The sequence below is a fragment of the Schistocerca piceifrons genome, chromosome 2, assembly GCF_021461385.2.
Source record: "Schistocerca piceifrons isolate TAMUIC-IGC-003096 chromosome 2, iqSchPice1.1, whole genome shotgun sequence".
Classification (NCBI taxonomy): domain Eukaryota; kingdom Metazoa; phylum Arthropoda; class Insecta; order Orthoptera; family Acrididae; genus Schistocerca; species Schistocerca piceifrons.
This window is the reverse complement of record NC_060139.1, coordinates 755,446,150-755,466,875: the sequence shown is the minus strand read 5'-3', so window position 1 is coordinate 755,466,875 and position 20,726 is coordinate 755,446,150. Positions and strand designations below refer to the sequence as shown.

General features: G+C 38.7%; 1 protein-coding gene across 1 annotated transcript in view; it reads left to right on the top strand.

The window, feature by feature from the left end:
- LOC124775827 overlaps positions 1 to 20,726 on the top strand; it is a 77,953-nt gene that overhangs the window by 23,846 nt on the left and 33,381 nt on the right. The window contains exons 5-7 of the mRNA XM_047250661.1: positions 3,070 to 4,551; positions 11,028 to 11,596; positions 12,939 to 13,023. Of these exons, the coding sequence (XP_047106617.1) occupies positions 3,070 to 4,551; positions 11,028 to 11,596; positions 12,939 to 13,023 (2,136 nt within the window). The remainder of the gene's footprint in view (positions 1 to 3,069; positions 4,552 to 11,027; positions 11,597 to 12,938; positions 13,024 to 20,726) is intronic.

The following is a 20,726-nucleotide window of genomic DNA, read 5'->3' as shown; positions in this document are numbered from 1 at the left end:
ATTAAATAATAAAAAAGATCTTTTTTATTATTTAAATGACATTGCTGCACAGTTTGTCCTTTCAATATGCCTGGCCCATACACTTAGTTAATCGAAAATCCTTTAGTTACAGTTTTTGGTCACAATTTTTTAAAAGTCTAGAGAATTAAATTTTTTCTTCAGCCCTTTGTAGTAACGTGTAGATGTCATAGTAACATGTAGATGTCACAGAGAAGCAGAAAACTGAAGTACTGTGGTTACTCTTTTGTGGCACAGTTGTCTGCCTGTTTATGATTTATAATAGATTATAAGACAGGTTTGCTGGCCAGTACTTACCTCTAGTTTACTACTGCCAATAAACATATAAGACACGTACGAGTCATAAACACATCATCACTTTTACTTTTATTGCACAGGTTAAAAGAAATTCTTCACTAAACATATTTAATTATCTAGACTTTTAACACATTGTGACAAAAACTGGGAATAAAATAGTTTGAATGTTCTCAGATCACTGATAACTTTTGGTGACAATGCTACAATTAGTTCGCTAAGTTAATAATATCCTGGGCTTTTGCAGAGTTGCAGTTTAATTAACACTTATGATCTTAATGGATAGTACTTGTCTGTAAATTGACACTGTGTGCTAGCTCTCTGATAGTAAGTCTGTGCTGCCCAGTACATTAGCACCATCTGGTGACATCTGGGAAGATTGGAGCGCCAAGGTCCACCTTCCTTCAAAACTCATTGTTGCCTTATCTTCAGATATTTTTAGATTCCTTTGAGCTTTGTTACAAAATTTATTTGCTGCATATTCTTGATAATTGTCGTATACAGACTAAACGCAATTTGTTTCACCTTGTAAAGCTATTATGGACACAAAAAAAGTGGGTCTAATAAAAACTATGATGCCTTTACATCAGTTAATGCAACATAAAATTCAATTTTAATGAGAAAATGAGAATAAAAATAAATTAATAACCAATATTAAGTGTAGTTTTTAGGTGAACTGCTGAAAAATGTTGTAATTTTTCAATCAGGTCAAAATAGCCTGACACAGTTATTAATTTGGACAGAATTTATTGGCCATTTTCCACATTGTTTGGATGAATACTGGGATTTATAGGGGCATCACCTTAGTTTTGGTTTTGTTTTGCATTAGGTTGCAAAAAACAACTGGGGTCATACGCGCCCAAGTCAAAACTATAGAACATGAAGACAGAGAGGAGTTAAAAAACGACTATACATCAATCCCAATTGACATAATAGAAGACAGCTAAAAACAGGCACATGGAAAAAGGGCTAAAAAAGACACCATACAGAAACGGAGATCCAAAACTAAAAATTAAATGACCTTCTCCATATTGCTTGGGTGGATAAAAAGTAAAACGTGGTCGACAGCCTGTGTCTTATTTGCTACAATGGCCAATAACTTATACAACAAACCCAAGCGGGAACGTAAATGGTTAAAAAAGAGGGCATTCCATCAGGAAGTGGTGGACAGTTAAAACTTGGGCGCAATGCGAACAAAGTGGTGGGGTAGCACCACTTATCAAATGACAATGGCCAAATAGGCAGGGCCCAATACGCAGCCTAGTTAAAATGACCTCGTACCGGCAGGAGGGCCGAGAGGAGGTCGTCCAAGTTGCTGGGAGAGGCTTAATAAGCCAGAGCTTATTACCATGAAGGGAGGACCATTGGTGATGCCAAAGGGACACAACCTCCTGACAGATGGCAACACAGAGATCATCAGAGGGAATATAGGAACTAGCGGGCTGAGGGACTGCAGCCTTGGCAGCAGCGTCAGCAGCCTTGTTTCCTGGCAGACCGACATGACCAGGAACCCACAAAAACATCACACTGTCTCCACCAAGAGTGAGCAAGTGACAGTTTTCCTGGGCCCGCTGCACTAAGGGATGGACAGTGTACAGCATACATAGACTTTGAAGGGTGCTGAGAGAATCTGAGCAGAGGACACAATTGAAAAGACTGTGTCACCGGATGTACTGAAGGCGATAGAGTGAGGCTGGAGTAGTGTTCTTAGGAAGTGAATGAGGGCATTGCTCTGACAGGTCCTGGGAGAAACTGAAAGGGGATGATGCGCATATAAGTCGCTGAGCAGCAAAAATGGGGGAGTTAGCTGCCCAATAAGCTGAAGGAAGTCTGCCCTGCTGACATCGAATGACGGAGGGACATAAATGGTACAGAGGGAAAAAGTCAGATGGGGAAGGAAAAGGTGAACTGCAACAGCTTGAAGAAGGGTAGCATCACCTTAGTGTTTGTATTAATATTAGTTGCAATGAAAAAATTATATAAATAACCAAAAAAAGCCAGAATCAAAATTTTACTATCTCACAATGTACATACATATATCATTGATTTAAAATACCGGAGACACAACAGTATAAATAATGTGACAGAGTTACATGCAATGTGACAAAAAATTAATCTTAATTTACAAAAATCATTACAAATTTGTTTCATTATTCTACAAAGAAATCTTCATCATAATTTAAAAATTCCTTGAGTGTGACAAAATTTTTGCACTAGGATGGTGCATAATTTTGTCCCCAGTAAACCTAGTTCCATAATGTGAAAATTTTCATTTTTAATATATTATTAATTTTCATTGCTGTGTATTGAGGACATGGGAGTAGAGTTTCTATTCTATGAGATGGCAAAATGAAATTTCTTTGTTCTTGTGTCATATATGTGTTGGAAATGGTTTTCGGAGCAACTGTGAGTGTCATTTACATTTATTTGGCTTTTTTGTGTTGTATGCTGTTAATTACTATCAGTGGTAATCACCTTTTGCCATATCCTCATATGATGCAGTGATACCATCCTATCTCATTTTCTTTATGCACTTTGTAGACTAAGACATTTTTTTAAATTTACGTACTTTACAAGTATTTGTTGTTGTGAAAATATTCTCTGCCATTAATCAAAATAACATTTTATTAGTCAATCCAATTGTTAGTTAAATTCACTAGTTTATAATTTTATGAGTAGACAGTTGTGTATATGTATAGTTTTAATTTTATAATATAAAACTATTAAATTATTTTTACCATTATGTTCCTTCTACAGGTTTCACCATTCAACCCAGTCCTTGGTACGAGTACTCCAGAACTGCATTCATCTTTTGATCACAGCATCAGTGACAAATGCATAGGCAGCAGTAAAGTTCCCTCAAGTGGAATAATAAAAAGATCACCAAAAATTAAAGTTACCGCAAAGAAAAGTAAAGTCATATCAACCCAAGAACACAGTGAACGCCATGATTTTCAGGCTGATTTTATACACCCAGATGATATAATTCATCATAAAAATGGCAATGTGTACATAAAAACATTGAAATGTAAGAGCTGTAATTTCAAAGCTGCCTGGGGCAGTGAAATGGCTCGCCATGAAAGCAAAGTCCATGGAGTTCTCACAAAATTGACACCACCCAAAAAATTTCCTCGACCAATACCTAACTTGATACCCATACAGCCAAGGGCATCAGTGCCAAGTGCATCAAAGCCAGTACCCATTCTGAAAATACCAACCATCCGTGCTAGAGACTTTAGCACAAGCTTTAAACCTGGAGTGTCACCTTTATCAGAAAATTCACTGAGTGAAAAGGATTTAAATGAAATATGTGCAAAATCATGTGCAAATAGCTCTCTTAGAGATTTTGCATCTGTAATAGGTGATGAAAATGCATTCACAGTTTCAGGAGAAGAAAAAAGTAAGCCATGGATGGATGAATCACACAATACTATGTGGAGTGAACCACACAGTATAGAATTAAGAAATAATAACTGTTTTTCGGAGTCACTTAATGACCTGAAATTTGAATCGTCACCTGTGGGTACAATGAAAAAGAAAAGTTCTTCATTTTTGGATCAAATTAAAGAGAAATTATTAATTGGTCCAGGTGATTCCTCTAGTTTAGTGTGCACATTCTGCAACTACGAGTGCAAATGTCTTTCAGAATTTGTTAGACATGAGAAACAACACAACTTAGGAAGTAACAGAACATTGTGTGTGGGAGGCAATTCATCCACTATACTGAGTGGTACAGAGCTCTCGTCAACTAGATGCCAGCATTGCAGACAGCGCTGCAAAACAAGTGCTGACTTGGTCATTCATCTGCAGTCATGTACAGAAGCAAACAGATACACAAAAGGGTCCAGTGATATAAATCTTGAAATATCTGATGATGTATGTGAAACGAATGGAGAACTTACGCTGAATGAACCGTACATTGACAAACAAGAAACAGCACATCCCATGGTAAACAAAGTATTTGTATGGAATGAATTTGGTCAAGATATGGAGAGTGACCAGAATAGTCAGCTCCCATCAGATGAAATGCAGGAACAAGAAAATATGTCAGTTGATAATGAAACTGAGAGCTGTCTACAACTTAATGGAGGCTGCAAACCATCTGACAATGAAGTAGGCCTCGTTGGGTTTGAGACTGCTCCTGGTTATGGGGCTGTAAGTAACACAAGTGATGATGGGACTCCAGCAGGCAACAGTGACTCAGCTGCGACTCCTGGTACATATACTGTTGTTAAAAGGGTATGTTGTTTATATGCTTTGTACTATTATTATGAATCTTGAGGGTGTATGGTTTTAATTTGCCAAGATTTTCTGCATTCCAATAAAAATGTTTCTTTAAAGAATATGAAAATTCACACACACACACACACACACACACACACACACACAGAGAGAGAGAGAGAGAGAGAGAGAGAGAGAGAGAGAGAGAGAGAGATCTTGAAGTTTATTGCATTGTAATATTCATTTTGTGAATTTTACAGTCCTTAAACCTCCCTTATGCTATTAGTTATAATTTTACTGAACTGTTGAGAACTCCTCAAAATGTATAAACATTATATTATTTATGAAATTATTTCATTAATCAAATGAGAATGGCTTGAGTAATAGTTTGAAAATAGGCAAATACATTAAAAGCTGGTCACTATTAACTCAAATGTGAGCACAACTAAGGCAGAAAACTATGAAGAAATAGTATATATCAAGTTATTAATGGTACAGGGTGTCCATAATAAAGTCTCAGTTTCAAAACACTATAGAAAGAGAATCACTGATCAGAATGACGTGAAATTTGAACAGCATATTATTGACACAGGGAGAAATGTCATGGAACAAAAAAATATTAATGAAAATTTTACCAATAAATGGCACTTTAAGAGTCTTAAAGTAAATTCAGTCAGCTACAAGTGACAGCTGAATCACAATAGGATGGCTGTGATTTGAGTTGTGCATTACACCATCCATACTGTTCAGTGTGCATGACTGCATAAGTTTGGCAGGCAACAGGTGTAGCACAGTTGGTTTTTAATTGTACTGGGGCCAGTAACCAAATACAAAGCAAAATGACATAATTTTCTAATTGCTGTGAGACTGGCACAAGGAATCTTCAGTATGCTATCCACCCATCTGTGTCACAAGTTGAAATTAAGTAACAGCCTGTTCCACAAAAGATCCGAGTGTCTCAGGGGTCATGTTCAGAGTATGATGTGCAAATCATACCTTCGACTCAGCTACATTTGTAATTGGAGCATTGAAGACAACATCTTTCAGATAGTCCCACAGCCAGAAGTCATACAGGTTAAGATCAGTAGCAAAATGATGGCTGATAATTCTAGCCTTTCCAAAAGGCCTCTGTAGCATTGGCTGTGCCATGTGTAGAGGAGAGCCATCTTGCATAAAAAAGATCCCACCCACACATCAACACTGTGGAAGGGATGGAATGACATTGGTGTGCAATGTGTGATGTCACCCACACGAGTGCTAAAAGGAATCCATTAATTTGCAATTCCACAATAAATAAGTCAGATTTAAAGGCTGTAAATTCAACAAAATTCCTAAAAATTACAATTACAAACAACTGAAATTGGAAAGGATGTGTAGAAAGTGTTGTGGGGAAGGCCTACACTGCAAATGTCTGTCCTCTTTCGGAGTACTGCTGCGTGTTGTGGGAACCTTACCAGGTAGCATTAATAGGGTACAGAGAGAAAGTCCAAAGAAGGGCAGCATGTTTCGTATTATTGAGAAATAGGGGAGAGAGTGTCACTGACATGATACAAGATTTGGGTTGGAGATCATTAAAATAAAGGTGTTTTTTGTTTCGGTTGAATCTTTTCATGAAATTTCAATGACCAACTTTCTCCTTTGAATGTGAAAATATGTTGTTGATGCCGACCTACATGCGGAGAAATGATCATCAAAGCGAAATAAGGGAAATCTGAGCTTGCACGGAAAGCTATAGGTGTTCTTTCTTTCTGCGTACTGTTGGAGATTGAAAGAATAGGGAATTATTGTGAAGTTGGTTCAATGAACCCTTTGCCAAGCACTTAAGTATCCATGTATGTCTTGAAAAATACTCAGTCACCTTTCCAGAATGAAGTGGTACCAGTTGACGTGCATGCAGGTTTTCCGTTGCCCACATTCTGCAATTCTGTGTTTTGACTTGTCCTGTGAGATGGAAATGGGCTTTGTGTCTCCAGAGAATGTTCCATGGCCATTCATTCTTCACTCCCATGTAAGTAAGAAATTCCAGAGTGAACATTTGGTTTGCTGTCAGTTCATCTACATCTACATCTACATTTATACTCCGCAAGCCACCCAACGGTGTGTGGCGGAGGGCACTTTACGTGCCACTGTCATTACCTCCCTTTCCTGTTCCAGCCGCGTATGGTTCGCGGGAAGAACGACTGTCTGAAAGCCTCCGTGCGCGCTCTAATCTCTCTAATTTTACATTCGTGATCTCCTCGGGAGGTATAAGTAGGGGGAAGCAATATATTCGATACCTCATCCAAAAACGCACCCTCTCGAAACCTGGCGAGCAAGCTACACCGCGATGCAGAGCGCCTCTCTTCCAGAGACTGCCACTTGAGTATATTAAACATCTCCGTAACGCTATCACGGTTACCAAATAACCCTGTGACGAAACGCGCCGCTCTTCTTTGGATCTTCTCTATCTCCTCCGTCAGACCGATCTGGTACGGATCCCACACTGTTGAGCAATACTCAAGTATAGGTCGAACAAGTGTTTTGTAAGCCACCTCCTTTGTTGATGGACTACGTTTTCTAAGGACTCTCCCAATGAATCTCAACCTGGTACCCGCCTTACCAACAATTAATTTTATATGATCATTCCACTTCAAATCGTTCCGCACGCATACTCCCAGATATTTTACAGAAGTAACTGCTACCAGTGTTTTTTCCGCTATCATATAATCATACAATAAAGGATCCTTCTTTCTATGTATTCGCAATACATTACATTTCTCTATGTTAAGGGTCAGTTGCCACTCCCTGCACCAAGTGCCTATCCGGTGCAGATCTTCCTGCATTTCGCTACAATTTTCTAATGCTGCAACTTCTCTGTATACTACAGCATCATCCGCGAAAAGCCGCATGGAACTTCCGACTCTATCTACTAGGTCATTTATATATATTGTGAAAAGCAATGGTCCCATAACACTCCCCTGTGGCACGCCAGAGGTTACTTTAACGTCTGTAGACGTCTCTCCATTGATAACAACATGCTGTGTTCTGTTTGCTAAAAACTCTTCAATCCAGCCACACAGATGGTCTGATATTCCGTAGGCTCTTACTTTGTTTATCAGGCGACAGTGCGGAACTGTATCGAACGCCTTCCGGAAGTCAAGAAAAATAGCATCTACCTGGGAGCCTGTATCTAATATTTTCTGGGTCTCATGAACAAATAAAGCGAGTTGGGTCTCACACGATCGCTGTTTCCGGAATCCATGTTGATTCCTACATAGTAGATTCTGGGTTTCCAAAAACGACATGATACTCGAGCAAAAAACATGTTCTAAAATTCTACAACAGATCGACGTCAGAGATATAGGTCTATAGTTTTGCGCATCTGCTCGACGACCCTTCTTGAAGACTGGGACTATCTGTGCTCTTTTCCAATCATTTGGAACCCTCTGTTCCTCTAGAGACTTGCGGTACACGGCTGTTAGAAGGGGGGCAAGTTCTTTCGCATACTCTGTGTAGAATCGAATAGGTATCCCGTCAGGTCCAGTGGACTTTCCTCTATTGAGTGATTCCAGTTGCTTTTCTATTCCTTGGACACTTATTTCGATGTCAGCCATTTTTTCGTTTGTGCGAGGATTTAGAGAAGGAACTGCAGTGCGGTCTTCCTCTGTGAAACAGCTTTGGAAAAAGGTGTTTAGTATTTCAGCTTTACGCGTGTCATCCTCTGTTTCAATGCCATCATCATCCCAGAGTGTCTGGATATGCTGTTTCGAGCCACTTACTGATTTGACGTAAGACCAGAACTTCCTAGGATTTTCTGTCAAGTCGGTACATAGAATTTTACTTTCGAATTCACTGAACGCTTCACGCATAGTCCTCCATACGCTAACTTTGACATCGTTTAGCTTCTGTTTGTCTGAGAGGTTTTGGCTGCATTTAAACTTGGAGTGGAGCTCTCTTTGCTTTCGCAGTAGTTTCCTAACTTTGTTGTTCTACCATGGTGGGTTTTTCCCGTCCCTCGCAGTTTTACTCGGCACGTACCTGTCTAAAACGCATTTTATGATTGCCTTGAACTTTTTCCATAAACACTCAACATTGTCAGTGTCGGAACAGAAATTTTCGTTTTGATCTGTTAGGTAGTCTGAAATCTGCCTTCTATCACTCTTGCTAAACAGATAAACCTTCCTCCCTTTTTTATATTCCTATTAACTTCCATATTCAGGGATGCTGCAACGGCCTTATGATCACTGATTCCCTGTTCTGCACATACAGAGTCGAAAAGTTCGGGTCTGTTTGTTATCAGTAGGTCCAAGATGTTATCTCCACGAGTCGGTTCTCTGTTTAATTGCTCGAGGTAATTTTCGTATAGTGCACTCAGTATAATGTCACTCGATGCTCTGTCCCTACCACCCGTCCTAAACATCTGAGTGTCCCAGTCTATATCTGGTAAATTGAAATCTCCACCTAAGACTATAACATGCTGAGAAAATTTATGTGAAATGTATTCCAAATTTTCTCTCAGTTGTTCTGCCACTAATGCTGCTGAGTCAGGAGGTCGGTAAAAGGAGCCAATTATTAACCTAGTTCGGTTGTTGAGTGTAACCTCCACCCATAATAATTCACAGGAACTATCCACTTCTACTTCACTACAGGATAAACTACTACTAACAGCGACGAACACTCCACCACTGGTTGCATGCAATCTATCCTTTCTAAACACCGTCTGTACCTTTGTAAAAATTTCGGCAGAATTTATCTCTGGCTTCAGCCAGCTTTCTGTACCTATAACGATTTCAGCTTCGGTGCTTTCTATCAGCGCTTGAAGTTCTGGTACTTTACCAACGCGGCTTCGACAGTTGACAATTACAATACCGATTGCTGCTTGGTCCCCGCATGTCCTGACTTTGCCCCGCACCCGTTGAAGCTGTTGCCCTTTCTGTACTTGCCCAAGGCCATCTAACCTAAAAAACCGCCCAGCCCACGCCACACAACCCCTGCTACCCGTGTAGCCGCTTGTTGCGTGTAGTCAGCAGGGAGAAACTCCTGAACATGAGTAATTTTGTATGGATAGCAATGCAGGATGTTACGTAGGATTTTACACACCGTACTTGCCGACATGTCCAATGTTCAGGCCTTTCTCCATGCATGCATGCCACTGATCAGTCCTATCTGCAATACTGTAGTCAGACCTTCAACAGACATCAGATCAACTGCTTTTCTCCCTCTGCCACATTGCACTTGAAAGGAACCTGTCTTTTTGAATTTTGTAATAATTTTCTCCAAACCGATAGCAGACATCAAACCAATGCCTTATTTCATACCCTTGACTGTCCAGAACTTTTGTAGGGCTACTGGCACACAGTCACCATTCTTTTAAAAGAACTTTACCAGCAGTCTGCAATCCTTATAGAACAGTTTAGTTGGGCATCACGGACACAAACTGAGGAACAGTTGTGTGCCGTGAATGCGTTTGTGCTCATATCCTAACGCTTACAGCAGAATCTATTGGTCAAATTTATTTTAATTTTTCCCCCCATGAGATTTCCCCCCAGCATCAATAATATGCTGTTCAACGTTGACATCATTCTGAACAGTGGTTCTCTTTCTACAGTGTTTTGAAATGAAACTTGGGTTTTGGACACCCTGTACTTCAGAACTACGTTTATTTTCATAGCCATGAGATCCTTTTTACAAGAGAAATAAGGAGATTAGTTTAAGGGTAACATAATTTTGTTATAAACACCCTTGTGGTTTTTAATCTAATGAAAAATCTCTCATAGCTTTTATAGTTGATTATGTGCTGGTACTAAAAATGTTTAGCTTCTAATTGACAGTGATTTATATCTTCATTATATATTTATTCATATATTTGTTTCAGACCTATATTTGTAGGTGTGTGCATTTTATTTTGAGAAAAACATTTACATTAAATTTTGAAATAATGAAGTTGGTACTTAGGGTGGCATAAAAATACGGTACCTTGATTAGCTGTTCATCTGTAAGTTCGCTTGACAGGCACGGCCAATTTCCTTCCCCTTAATTCATTAACCTGAGCTTGTGCTCCATCTCTAATGACCTCATTGCCAATAGGATGTTAAACTGTAATACTCCTTCCTTCCTTTTCGAGGGTTAAATCATGGAATCAAAATTTCCAATATCTCCATTTCAAAGGAACCACAGAAATAACAGTGCTTGATTACAATAGACAAAGAACCAGTGCAGCACTAGATCAGATGTTCTGTTCTTATTAGTGATCCAAATACTAATTGTAGTTCGTAAACTATTGGACAGAAATCAGTTCTGGAAATATGCATTTTGTAGGTGTTCTGTGTTAAATTATATCTGTTCTTCTGTGGTAAATTATATCTGTTCTTCTAATATTTCAAAATGACAGGATATTTATGTAATATCATACGTAAACCAATCATCTTTGATGATCTGAAAAATAATTTAGGATCAGAATCGTACTTATATTACAGCAACAAAAATGTAATTAAAGCCTTTGCTTTCTCAAACAGGTATTCAAATGCCCACACTGCACTTTCTGGGCATCCACAGCATCTCGATTCCACGTTCATATTGTTGGACATCTCAACAAGAAACCATTTGAATGCTCACTGTGTGCTTATCGCTCAAACTGGAGATGGGATATTACAAAACATATTAGACTGAAAGTAGTCCGTGACAAGAATCATGCAGACGCGAAAGTCTTGATGACAGATGAAACAGGTCGACGGAATTATAGCAAGTATAACAAGTATCTAACAGCACTGAGAATGCGTGAATATCTTCCATCTGCCACCGATCAACAAAGACTGCTGCCAACACCACCTCGTCTCATGCGTGCTCCTACACCACCAGCAGATGGGGTATGTGGTGTCCCTCCTGGTCCACTTCGCCCACCTCCACCCCTCCGTGCTGCACATTCTATGATCTCGTCAGTACCATCACAAGTACAGTCTCAAGAACCAGTGGTACAGAAAACAATATCTGGCCAAAAAAGATCAGCATCTGATGCTGCTCTTACGGATAAGCCCCCGGTTGAAGTCAAGAGAACATTGTGGAAGTGCAAGAAATGCAATTTCCGGTAAGACTGCATTTTGTTAAGAGCATTTTATAAAGCTGTAGACTTTAATTACTGCTGGTGCAATAAAATGGATAAGTGTTCTGTAAAGCACCTCTGCATATTGTGTGTGTGTGTTTTTTTTTTTTTTTTTTTTTTTTTTTTCTCCAGAAGGCCATTCCTCACAAAGTTTCAGTAACCAGTGAAGAGCCTGATAATTGTTAGAATTTCAGTCTACTTATGTTAACATAATGCTACAAGGATCGTTCAACGAGTCCTTAGAGAAAGATAGAAAAGCGAATTATTCCAGGAAACATTATTTTTACTTTCCAACGTAATCGCCTTTCGACTCCATATACTTTTTGAATTGTTGCTCCAAATTTTTAAGCCAATCAAAAAATAAAGTTTTGGGAGGTCTGTAAAATAGGCATCTATTGATGACGTCCTTGTTCGTTCAAATGGGAACCATCATCTGCCGATCCATTTTTTTTTTTTTTTTCCCAAGTTTGGGGGAGGAAAAAAAGTCAATGGGCACCACATGTGGTGAATATGGTGGTTAGTGCAATAATTTAACCTTTAATTTCATAATTTTGGCCATTGAAACTGCGTGGGTGGGCACCTGTGCATTGTTGTAATGAAAGAGAATCTTTTCTATTTTCAAATGAGTATGTTTTTCCTGGATTTTGTCACCAACCGGAAAAATAATGATGCATAATACTCATCGGTTATTGTTTCTCCCTTTACTAAGTAACCAATGTGGGTGTGATTCTGCATGCATCCCAAAACACTATGGCCATCATCTTGGCGGTCAGTTTCACCTTCTTTTCTTTCTCTGGAGCCAATTTGCCTTCAAAAACCCGCTGTTTTGATTGTTCCTTAGACTCTGGAGTGTAGTAGTGTACCCACGTTTCACCGTTTTATGTGGCAATGCAGTAACCAGGCAGGACTTTGACGGAAAATGCCAAAACAGCATCAACATTCACCACATTGTTTTCTTTATTCTCCTTTGAGAGAAAATGCAGCCCCCATTTTTCTGAGATTTTGTCACACCCAATTTTTTGTGCAAAATTGAAAACACTGGATCTTGTGATAACCCTGTGGCCTCAATTATTTTGTTTACTTTGATTCATCAATCATGGATTTTGTCAATCATTTGGGGCTGGTCAATTCCACCAGATGTCCTGAACACCTGCAACTTTGTCTGCCTTCTAACAACAGATGACACTTATTGCCAGCAAACTATTTTGATACTACGAGCGCCATCTCTTGGATTTTCTAAACACATATTGAATTACCCTCATAGTTTATTAAGTGCCGTCATCATAGTGTATGGAAGGATTTGATCTAAAATATTTATTTCTTACAGTGATGCAAGCCGTGAACTAGTGCTTAGTCATGTCAAGGGACACTACCAGGAACGTCTTCTTTCGCAGGGTGGAGCTTCAGGTGATGTAAGTATTGACCTTTTGTATCTCAAATGTAGTATTTTTATTATTTTGTTATTTTCTAACCAGGCAGCATAAATTTTGCAGTTTGTTTCATTTTAGTCAACAGTCATGTGAAAAAGCTGTTCTGTGAATTTTTGGAGGATACATATGTTGACAAAAATCTTGCATTCGCTCAGTCACCTGTGTCTACAAAATATTTAACAGTAAAAGTAGTCATTATTTTTAGAGAAAAATGAGAGACAGTTTAAACTGATAAATGTCTGTGACACAAAAAATCAGTAATTATTTCTGCAAATACATGTGGTGATCGGATTTTGCTGATTGCATCACATAGCATTATAGACGTCTTTTGAATCTGATTAGTTTTTAATTCACATGGCAGCCCTTCTATTATAATCTGAGTTAATTAGTTTATCAAAACTAACATTCATTTGAGAAAACTATAAAATTTTGAATGAGGATAGTTGGCCAGAGCTTACCTTCAGGAGGTGAAATTCTTAGTAATGCCAATAATACACATAAAAGTACAAGAAATTATCCTAGCTTTTGGAAGTATTATTCCTTCCCTGCGGGGGGGGGGGGGGGGGGGGGGAGATAACTCTGGATAATATGTCATGGTGATCTCTGCAATAGCCCCCTATTCAGATCTTTGGGAGGGAAATGACAAGGGGGAGGTGATGATGATAAAAAGATTGAGTAACTAAGGAAAGGGTGACATTGTGTGAGTCAGAGAGTGAAATAAATCCAAAAGTGGTAAAGAAGCTTTGGTAGGAAGGTAGGGCAAAGAGTAGATTACTGTGAACTGTTCAGTGACAATATTACTCTCACCAGAATCAACAGGAAACCAGCACCAACAAATACAGTTTAGATATACGTGCCGACATCACAAGCAGAATATGAAGCATATTCAATGTGTAATTCAGTATGTAAAGAGAGACGAAAATCTAGTAATCATAGGGGGCTGAAATACTATAGAAGGGGAAGGAATAGAAGACAGAGTTAGGGGAGGATATGGACTCGGTAGTTGGAATGTGAGAAGAGAAAGACTAATCGAGTTTTGCAGTAAATTTCAATTAGTAATAGTGAATACAATGCTCAAAATTTAAAGGGGTTCAAGCTTATTTGGAAAAGGCCTTGTGACAGGGGAAGATTCGAGCTGGATTAAATTACTGTCAAACAGAGATTCCAAAATCAGTGAGTGGATTGTAAGGTGTACCCAGGACCAGACTAAAATTTAGTAACTATGAAGACTGCATTGAAGTTTAAGAGAATTGCCTGGGAGAGTAGTGAGGAAAGAAATGGGATACTGTAGTAGTGAGGAATGCTGAGATATATTTGAAGTTCTCTGGGGATGTAGATACTACAGTAATGAATTCCTGAATAGTCAGCTCAGTTGAAGAGGAATGGAAACATTTCAAAAGGGCAATTTCGGAAGCCGGATAGACAAATATTGGCACAAGGAAGGTAACTGTGAAGAAACCTTAGGTAATAGAAGAAATAACTTCTATTGATCAACAGATGAAGGAAGTTAGGAAATATTCAGGAGAAGACATATGTCACATAGGAATGAAATAAATAGAAAATGCGGGGAAGTCAAGGTAAAAGTGCCAAAGGAAAAATTCTAAGAAATCAATTAAGGAAGAGGTTGTTGGAAGGAATGCTTCAGCATGCAGAAATGTCCAAACAACCTTTGGTGAAATTGAAAGAAAAGACATCAGTGTTAAGAGAATAACAGGAATCCTGTGTTAAATGCGAAGGACAGAGAGCAGATGTTGCAAAAAGTATACTGAATGTCTTTACAAGGAAAAGGAATTGTCTGATAGCATGATAGAAGAATGCGGGTCAATATGGAAGACATATGGGATCCAAGAGAGCTTTGGAAAGCAAGCAGTCAGATGTGGTGCAAGGTAGGGATAACATTAATTCAGAATTTCTACTTCATAGGGGGAAGTGACAACCAAATGACTGTTCAAGTTGATGTAAAGAATTTATGTACCTAGAAACACAGCATTGGTTTTTCAGGAAAATAGCAGCCACACATTGCTCGAGATAAAGTTAAGTCTGAGACTATTAGATTATCAGTTTGTATTTTGAAAAGGCAGGGGCATTGGAGAGTCAGTTCTGATCTTGCTATTGATGGTGGAAGCAAGACTTTAAAAGAAATCAAGAAGGGCTCATAGTATTTGTCACTTCGAAAAAGCATTTGACAATGTAAAATCATACAAGATTCAAAATTCTGAGAAAAATGGAAGTAAACTATAGGGAAAGACAGATAATATACAATACAGACAAGAACCAAGACGGAACAATAAGAATGGAAGACTAGGATTGAAGTATTTGGGTTAAATAGGGTGTAAGAAATTGATGCAGTCTTTTGCTCCTACTGTTCAACCTATATATCAAAGGAGCAATGACAGAAATAAAAGAAAGCTCAAGGAGTAGGATTAAAATTCAGGGTGAAAAGATATCAGAGATAAGATTTGCTGATGACGTTGCCATCCTCAGCGACACTGAAAAAGAATTGTAGGGTGTGTTGAACGGAATAACATAAAGAGCAGGTTAGTACAGGCAAAGAGGGAATTTCTCACTGGAAGTATCAAATATAGGACCTAATTTTAGGAAGTAATTTCTGAGAATGAACATTTGGAACACGTAATTGTATGGAAATGAATCGGGGACTGTGGGAAAACCAGAAAATGAGAGAATTGAAGTATCACCTGAGATGTGGTGCTGTAGAAGGATGTTAAAGATTAAGTGGACTGATAAGAAATGTGGAAATTCTCATCAGAAGAGATACTCATGGAAAACATTGACAGGGACAGGATGATAGAATATGTGTTAAGACATCAAGGACTAACTTCCATTGTACTTGAGGGATTTGTAGTGGGTAAAAGCTTTAGGGGAAGATAGCACAAATAATTTAGGATGTTGGTTGCAAGTGCTATTCTAACATGAAGAGACTGGCACAATACAAGAATTCAATGCGGAACACATAAAACCAGTCATAGGACTCATTAAAAAAATCCATCATTTTATTTTCAAAAAAGATGCAAGACAGTTGCAGTCAGTAGAATCTATTGCTGCAAGTTTTAACAATGTGCAAAACCTCGGTTTTGGTGCGGTGTACAATTAGTTTCAGCCTTTGAGATAGTTGGGTAGAGGGGGATCAGGTGAAGTGGTTCAGAGAGAAGGTATTGAGGTTGTGTAGGAATGCAATAGGGTGTCTTGGCCTTGGGTCCAGATCATGAAGGTATCATCAGTGAACCTGAACTAGACTAGGGGTTGGGAGTTAGAAAGGTTTCCCCCAGATGGCGCATAAACAGGCTGACATAGGAGGGTGCCACGCAGATGCTCATGGCTGTGCCACAGATTTGTTTGAATATCTCCGCTTCATAGGAAAAGCACTGTGAGTCAGGATATAGCTGGTAAGGTGTATAAGGAATGAGATGGTCGGTTTGGAGTGTGAAGGTTGTTGGGAGAGGTTGTGTTCGATAGTGGTAAGGCCATGGGCATGAGGGATATAGTTTATATGGAGGTAGCATCAGCAGTGATGAGTAGGGATCCAGGAGTTAAAGCAGTGGGTGGAGAGTTAGAAAAAGAAGTGGTTCATATGTTTGATGTGGGAGGCTAGGTTTCAGGTAATTGGTTGGAGGTGTTGGTCAACAAGAGCAGAAATTCTTGACAATTTCTCCACAAGTACAACACGTCACCCAACCATTCACCTGGTCATAATGTGCCATTTTCCTGGACAGTGATCTCAAGCTCTCTGATGGCTCCATCTGCATCTCTGTCCTCATAAAAGCTGCTAACCACCAACAGTACCAACATTTTAACAGCAGCCATCCCTTTCACACCAAAAAATTACTCCCATACTGCACAGTGTCCCATGGATGACATGCAGTATGAGAACTCCCTTGAAAGGCCTTCACAGACGGGCAATACCTCCCAAATCCAGACCACAAAGAGATTTCCTGTGCCATGTCCTGAATCTGCTTAGTGTATTCATCTCTTGGTCTCCCTCTACGATTTTTTCCCTCCACACTGCCCTCCAATACTAAATTGGTAATCCCTTGATGCCTCAGAATATGTCCTACCAACCGATACCTTCTTCTGGTCAAGTTGTGCCACAAACTCCTCTTCTCCCCAATCCTATTCAGTACCTCCTCATTAGTTATGTGATCTACCCATCTAATCTTCAGCATTCTTCTGTAGCACCACATTTCGAAAGCTTCTGTTCTCTTCTTGTCCAAACTATTTATCGTCCATGTTTCACTTCCATACATGGCTACACTCCATACAAATATTTTCAGGAACGACTTCCTGACATTTAAATCTATACTCGATGTTAATAAATTTCTCTTCTTCAGAAACACTTTCCTTGCCATTGCCAGTCTACATTTTATATCCTCTCTACTTTGGCCATCATCAGTTATTTTGCTCCCCAAATAGCAAAACTCCTTTACTACTTTAAGTGTCTCATTTCCTAATCTAATTCCCTCAGCATCACCTGACTTAATTCGACTACATTCCATTATCCTCGTTTTGCTTTTGTTGATGTTCATATTATATCCTCCTTTCAAGACACTGTCCATTCCGTTCAACTGCTCTTCCAAGTCCTTTGCTGTCTCTGACAGAATTACAATGTCATCGGCGAACCTTAAAGTTTTTATTTCTTCTCCATGGATTTTAATACCTACTCTGAATTTTTCTATTGTTTCCTTTACTGCTTGCTCAATATACAGATTGAATAGCATCGGGGAGAGGCTACAACCCTGTCTCACTCCCTTCCCAACCACTGCCTTCCTTTCATGTCCCTCGACTCTAATAACTGCCATCTGGTTTCTGTACAAATTGTAAATAGCCTTTTGCTCCCTGTATTTTACCCCTGCCACCTTCAGAATTTGAAAGAGAGTATTCCAGTCAACATTGTCAAAAGCTTTCTCTACATCTACAAATTCTATAAATGTAGGTTTGCCTTTTCTTAATCTAGCTTCTAAAATAAGTCGTAGGGTCAGTTTTACCTCATGTGTTCCCATATTTCTACAGAATCCAAACTGATCTTCCCCGAGGTTGGCTTCTACCAGTTTTTCCATTAGTCTGTAAAGAATCTGGATTTGTATTTGCAGCTGTGACTTATTAAACTGATAGTTCAGTAATTTTCACATCTGTCAATGCCTGCTTTCTTTGGGATTGGAAGTATTATATTCTTCTTGAAGTCTGAGGGTATTTCACCTGTCTCATACATTTTGCTCACCAGATGGTAGAGGTTTGTCAGGACTGGCTCTCCCAAAGCTGTCAGTAGTTCTAATGGAATGTTATCTACTCCAGGGGCCTTGTTTCGACTTAGGTCTTTCAGTGCTCTATCATACTCTACACACAGTATCATATCTCCCATTTCATCTTCATCTTCATCTACATCCTCTTCCATTTCTATAACATTGCCCTCAAGTACATCACCCTTGTATAGACCCTCTATATACTCCTTCCACCATTCTGCTTTCACAAAGACTACTAATGAAGTGCTAGCAAAGCGAAACAAGAACGGTTATCCTACTAATATATTCTGTAAAGCCATTGACAGTATGGATCACAAAATTCTACTGAGCAAACTGAAGTATTGTGGCATTAATGACACTCATAAGGCATGAATGGGATATTACTTCCATAAGAAAAAACAGAGTGTCTTGTTAACAGGTGGTACCTCAGGCATAAAAATAACTTCAGAATGAGGGGAACATAACATGTGGAGTGCCACAGGGATTGGTACTGGGGTAACTGCTGTTTATGATCTGTAAAAATGATATTCCAATAACTTTAAAGGACAACTAGCTCAAAAACTGTAATCTTTCTTGATGAGACAATGTATTAATCAAGGATCCAAACTCAGCTCTTGCAGACACAGCTAACAGTTGAAGGCTTAATCTCACAAAGACTCAAAGACTCATATTGTGTAGTTTCGAGCAAGCAATAATGTCCATCTTGCATTCCTTTGTGAAAGCCAGAGAGGCACTTAACAAGTACTGCCGCACATTAATGGCCACACACTGAATGAAGCACAGTGTGTAAAATTCCTGATGGTTCAGCTGGATAACAAGTTAAAATGGAGTCAACAAATGGATAAATGAACCAAAAAGCTCAGTTCAACATGTTATGCCCTTAGAAATATCTCTCATTGTGTTGACTTAATTAGCACATTTTCGCTCCTTGTTGACTTATGGAATTATCTTTTGGGGCAGTGCACCTACAGTAAACAGAGTGTTTATTCAGCAGAACTGAGCAGTAAGAATGTTGTTTAAAGTACTAGACACACCATACATCTTGCAGAAGCCCTTTTAAGGATCTTTTAATTCTTTCAATCACTTCCAATATGGTTAGTCCTTAAGGGGACCACACCTGTCTACCTAACCCATGTTAATTTAGGCAAGTATTTGACCAATTTCTGAAAAAAACTATTTGATGCTGGACCTTAATATTTTTACTGTATGTTACATAATTCTAATAGAGTCAACTGTGCTAAAATCTACTTTATCCATTTAATAGTTTTTAAGAAATATTTTTTAAATTTATTAACAAAAAATATTAAGTTTTTTCTGCAGAAAATATTTTTTTAAACTTCCTAATAGGCGAATGTTAATGAATGTACTACCAGAGGTGGATTTTTATGTTATGCAGAGTCTCTGAAAATTTCATTCATTTATCTGTGGTAGTTTCTGATATAATGGGGCATATGTACTGAAAATTTGAGTTTGCAGAAAATTGACTCTAAAGAAAAAACTTTTGAAATTTGTTATTTATAGTTAATTAAAACTGTCCTGCTGCATACGATGGCCCTTCTTTGGCCTCTAGCAGGTCTTCCAGCTTCTTTTTCACCTTCCTGGATGTTTGTCTTGATTTCTTGGCCATATTAGATGCAGACCTGTCTGCATCGGCTATCCTTATTTTATGGCAGTGTTGCAGCCCAGTGATCATATTTTCACCAGGATTAATTCCCAGCTTTTTCAGTACCCAACAATTTCCAATATTACCACAATTGAATGTAATAACAGCATCATGAACTCCTAGTTTCATTGTATGCATGCCTACAAATACAGTTTTAGGAAGGCTGTTCCAAATTATGCTGTTGAAACATTCATTTGGGTTCTGTGTCTGCCCATGCAGACATTTTCTTTGGTCAGGATGAGCCAAGTCTCTGAAAATAGCTTTAATTGCTGTAATAACAGCAGAAAGGAGAGAATGCTGGTGAGAATAAGATTCTCCAGTTGCCTGATTCCTATTGTATTTGCACCACCTCTTGTACAGAAAGCTTTCTAAACTTGTTTCCTCTAAATTGACATTTCTTGAAAATGCCTTTACGTTTCATCATCTTCAATAAACACAACAAAACACGCGTAAACAAACACTAAAAACGTAAGTATAACAATTACTCGCAATCACACTTGAACAAAACTAACCGCGTGTTTGAAAACGTGTTTTTTAGAAACACCAGAAACAAAAGAATACCGACTATTGCATTCCAAGGATAGCCAACACACTCAGGAGTAAGAAAAAATCGCAAACGTGCAATTTAGGGGGATATAAAGATCTAAAATACATGCAGAAAAGTGGGTGACAGAAAAGTGGACGTGGCACATAAACACACGTGTTAGGAAAATGCTCTTTAAATAATTTTTTTCAGTGAAATCCTTTTCAGAGTACTTAAATAAAAC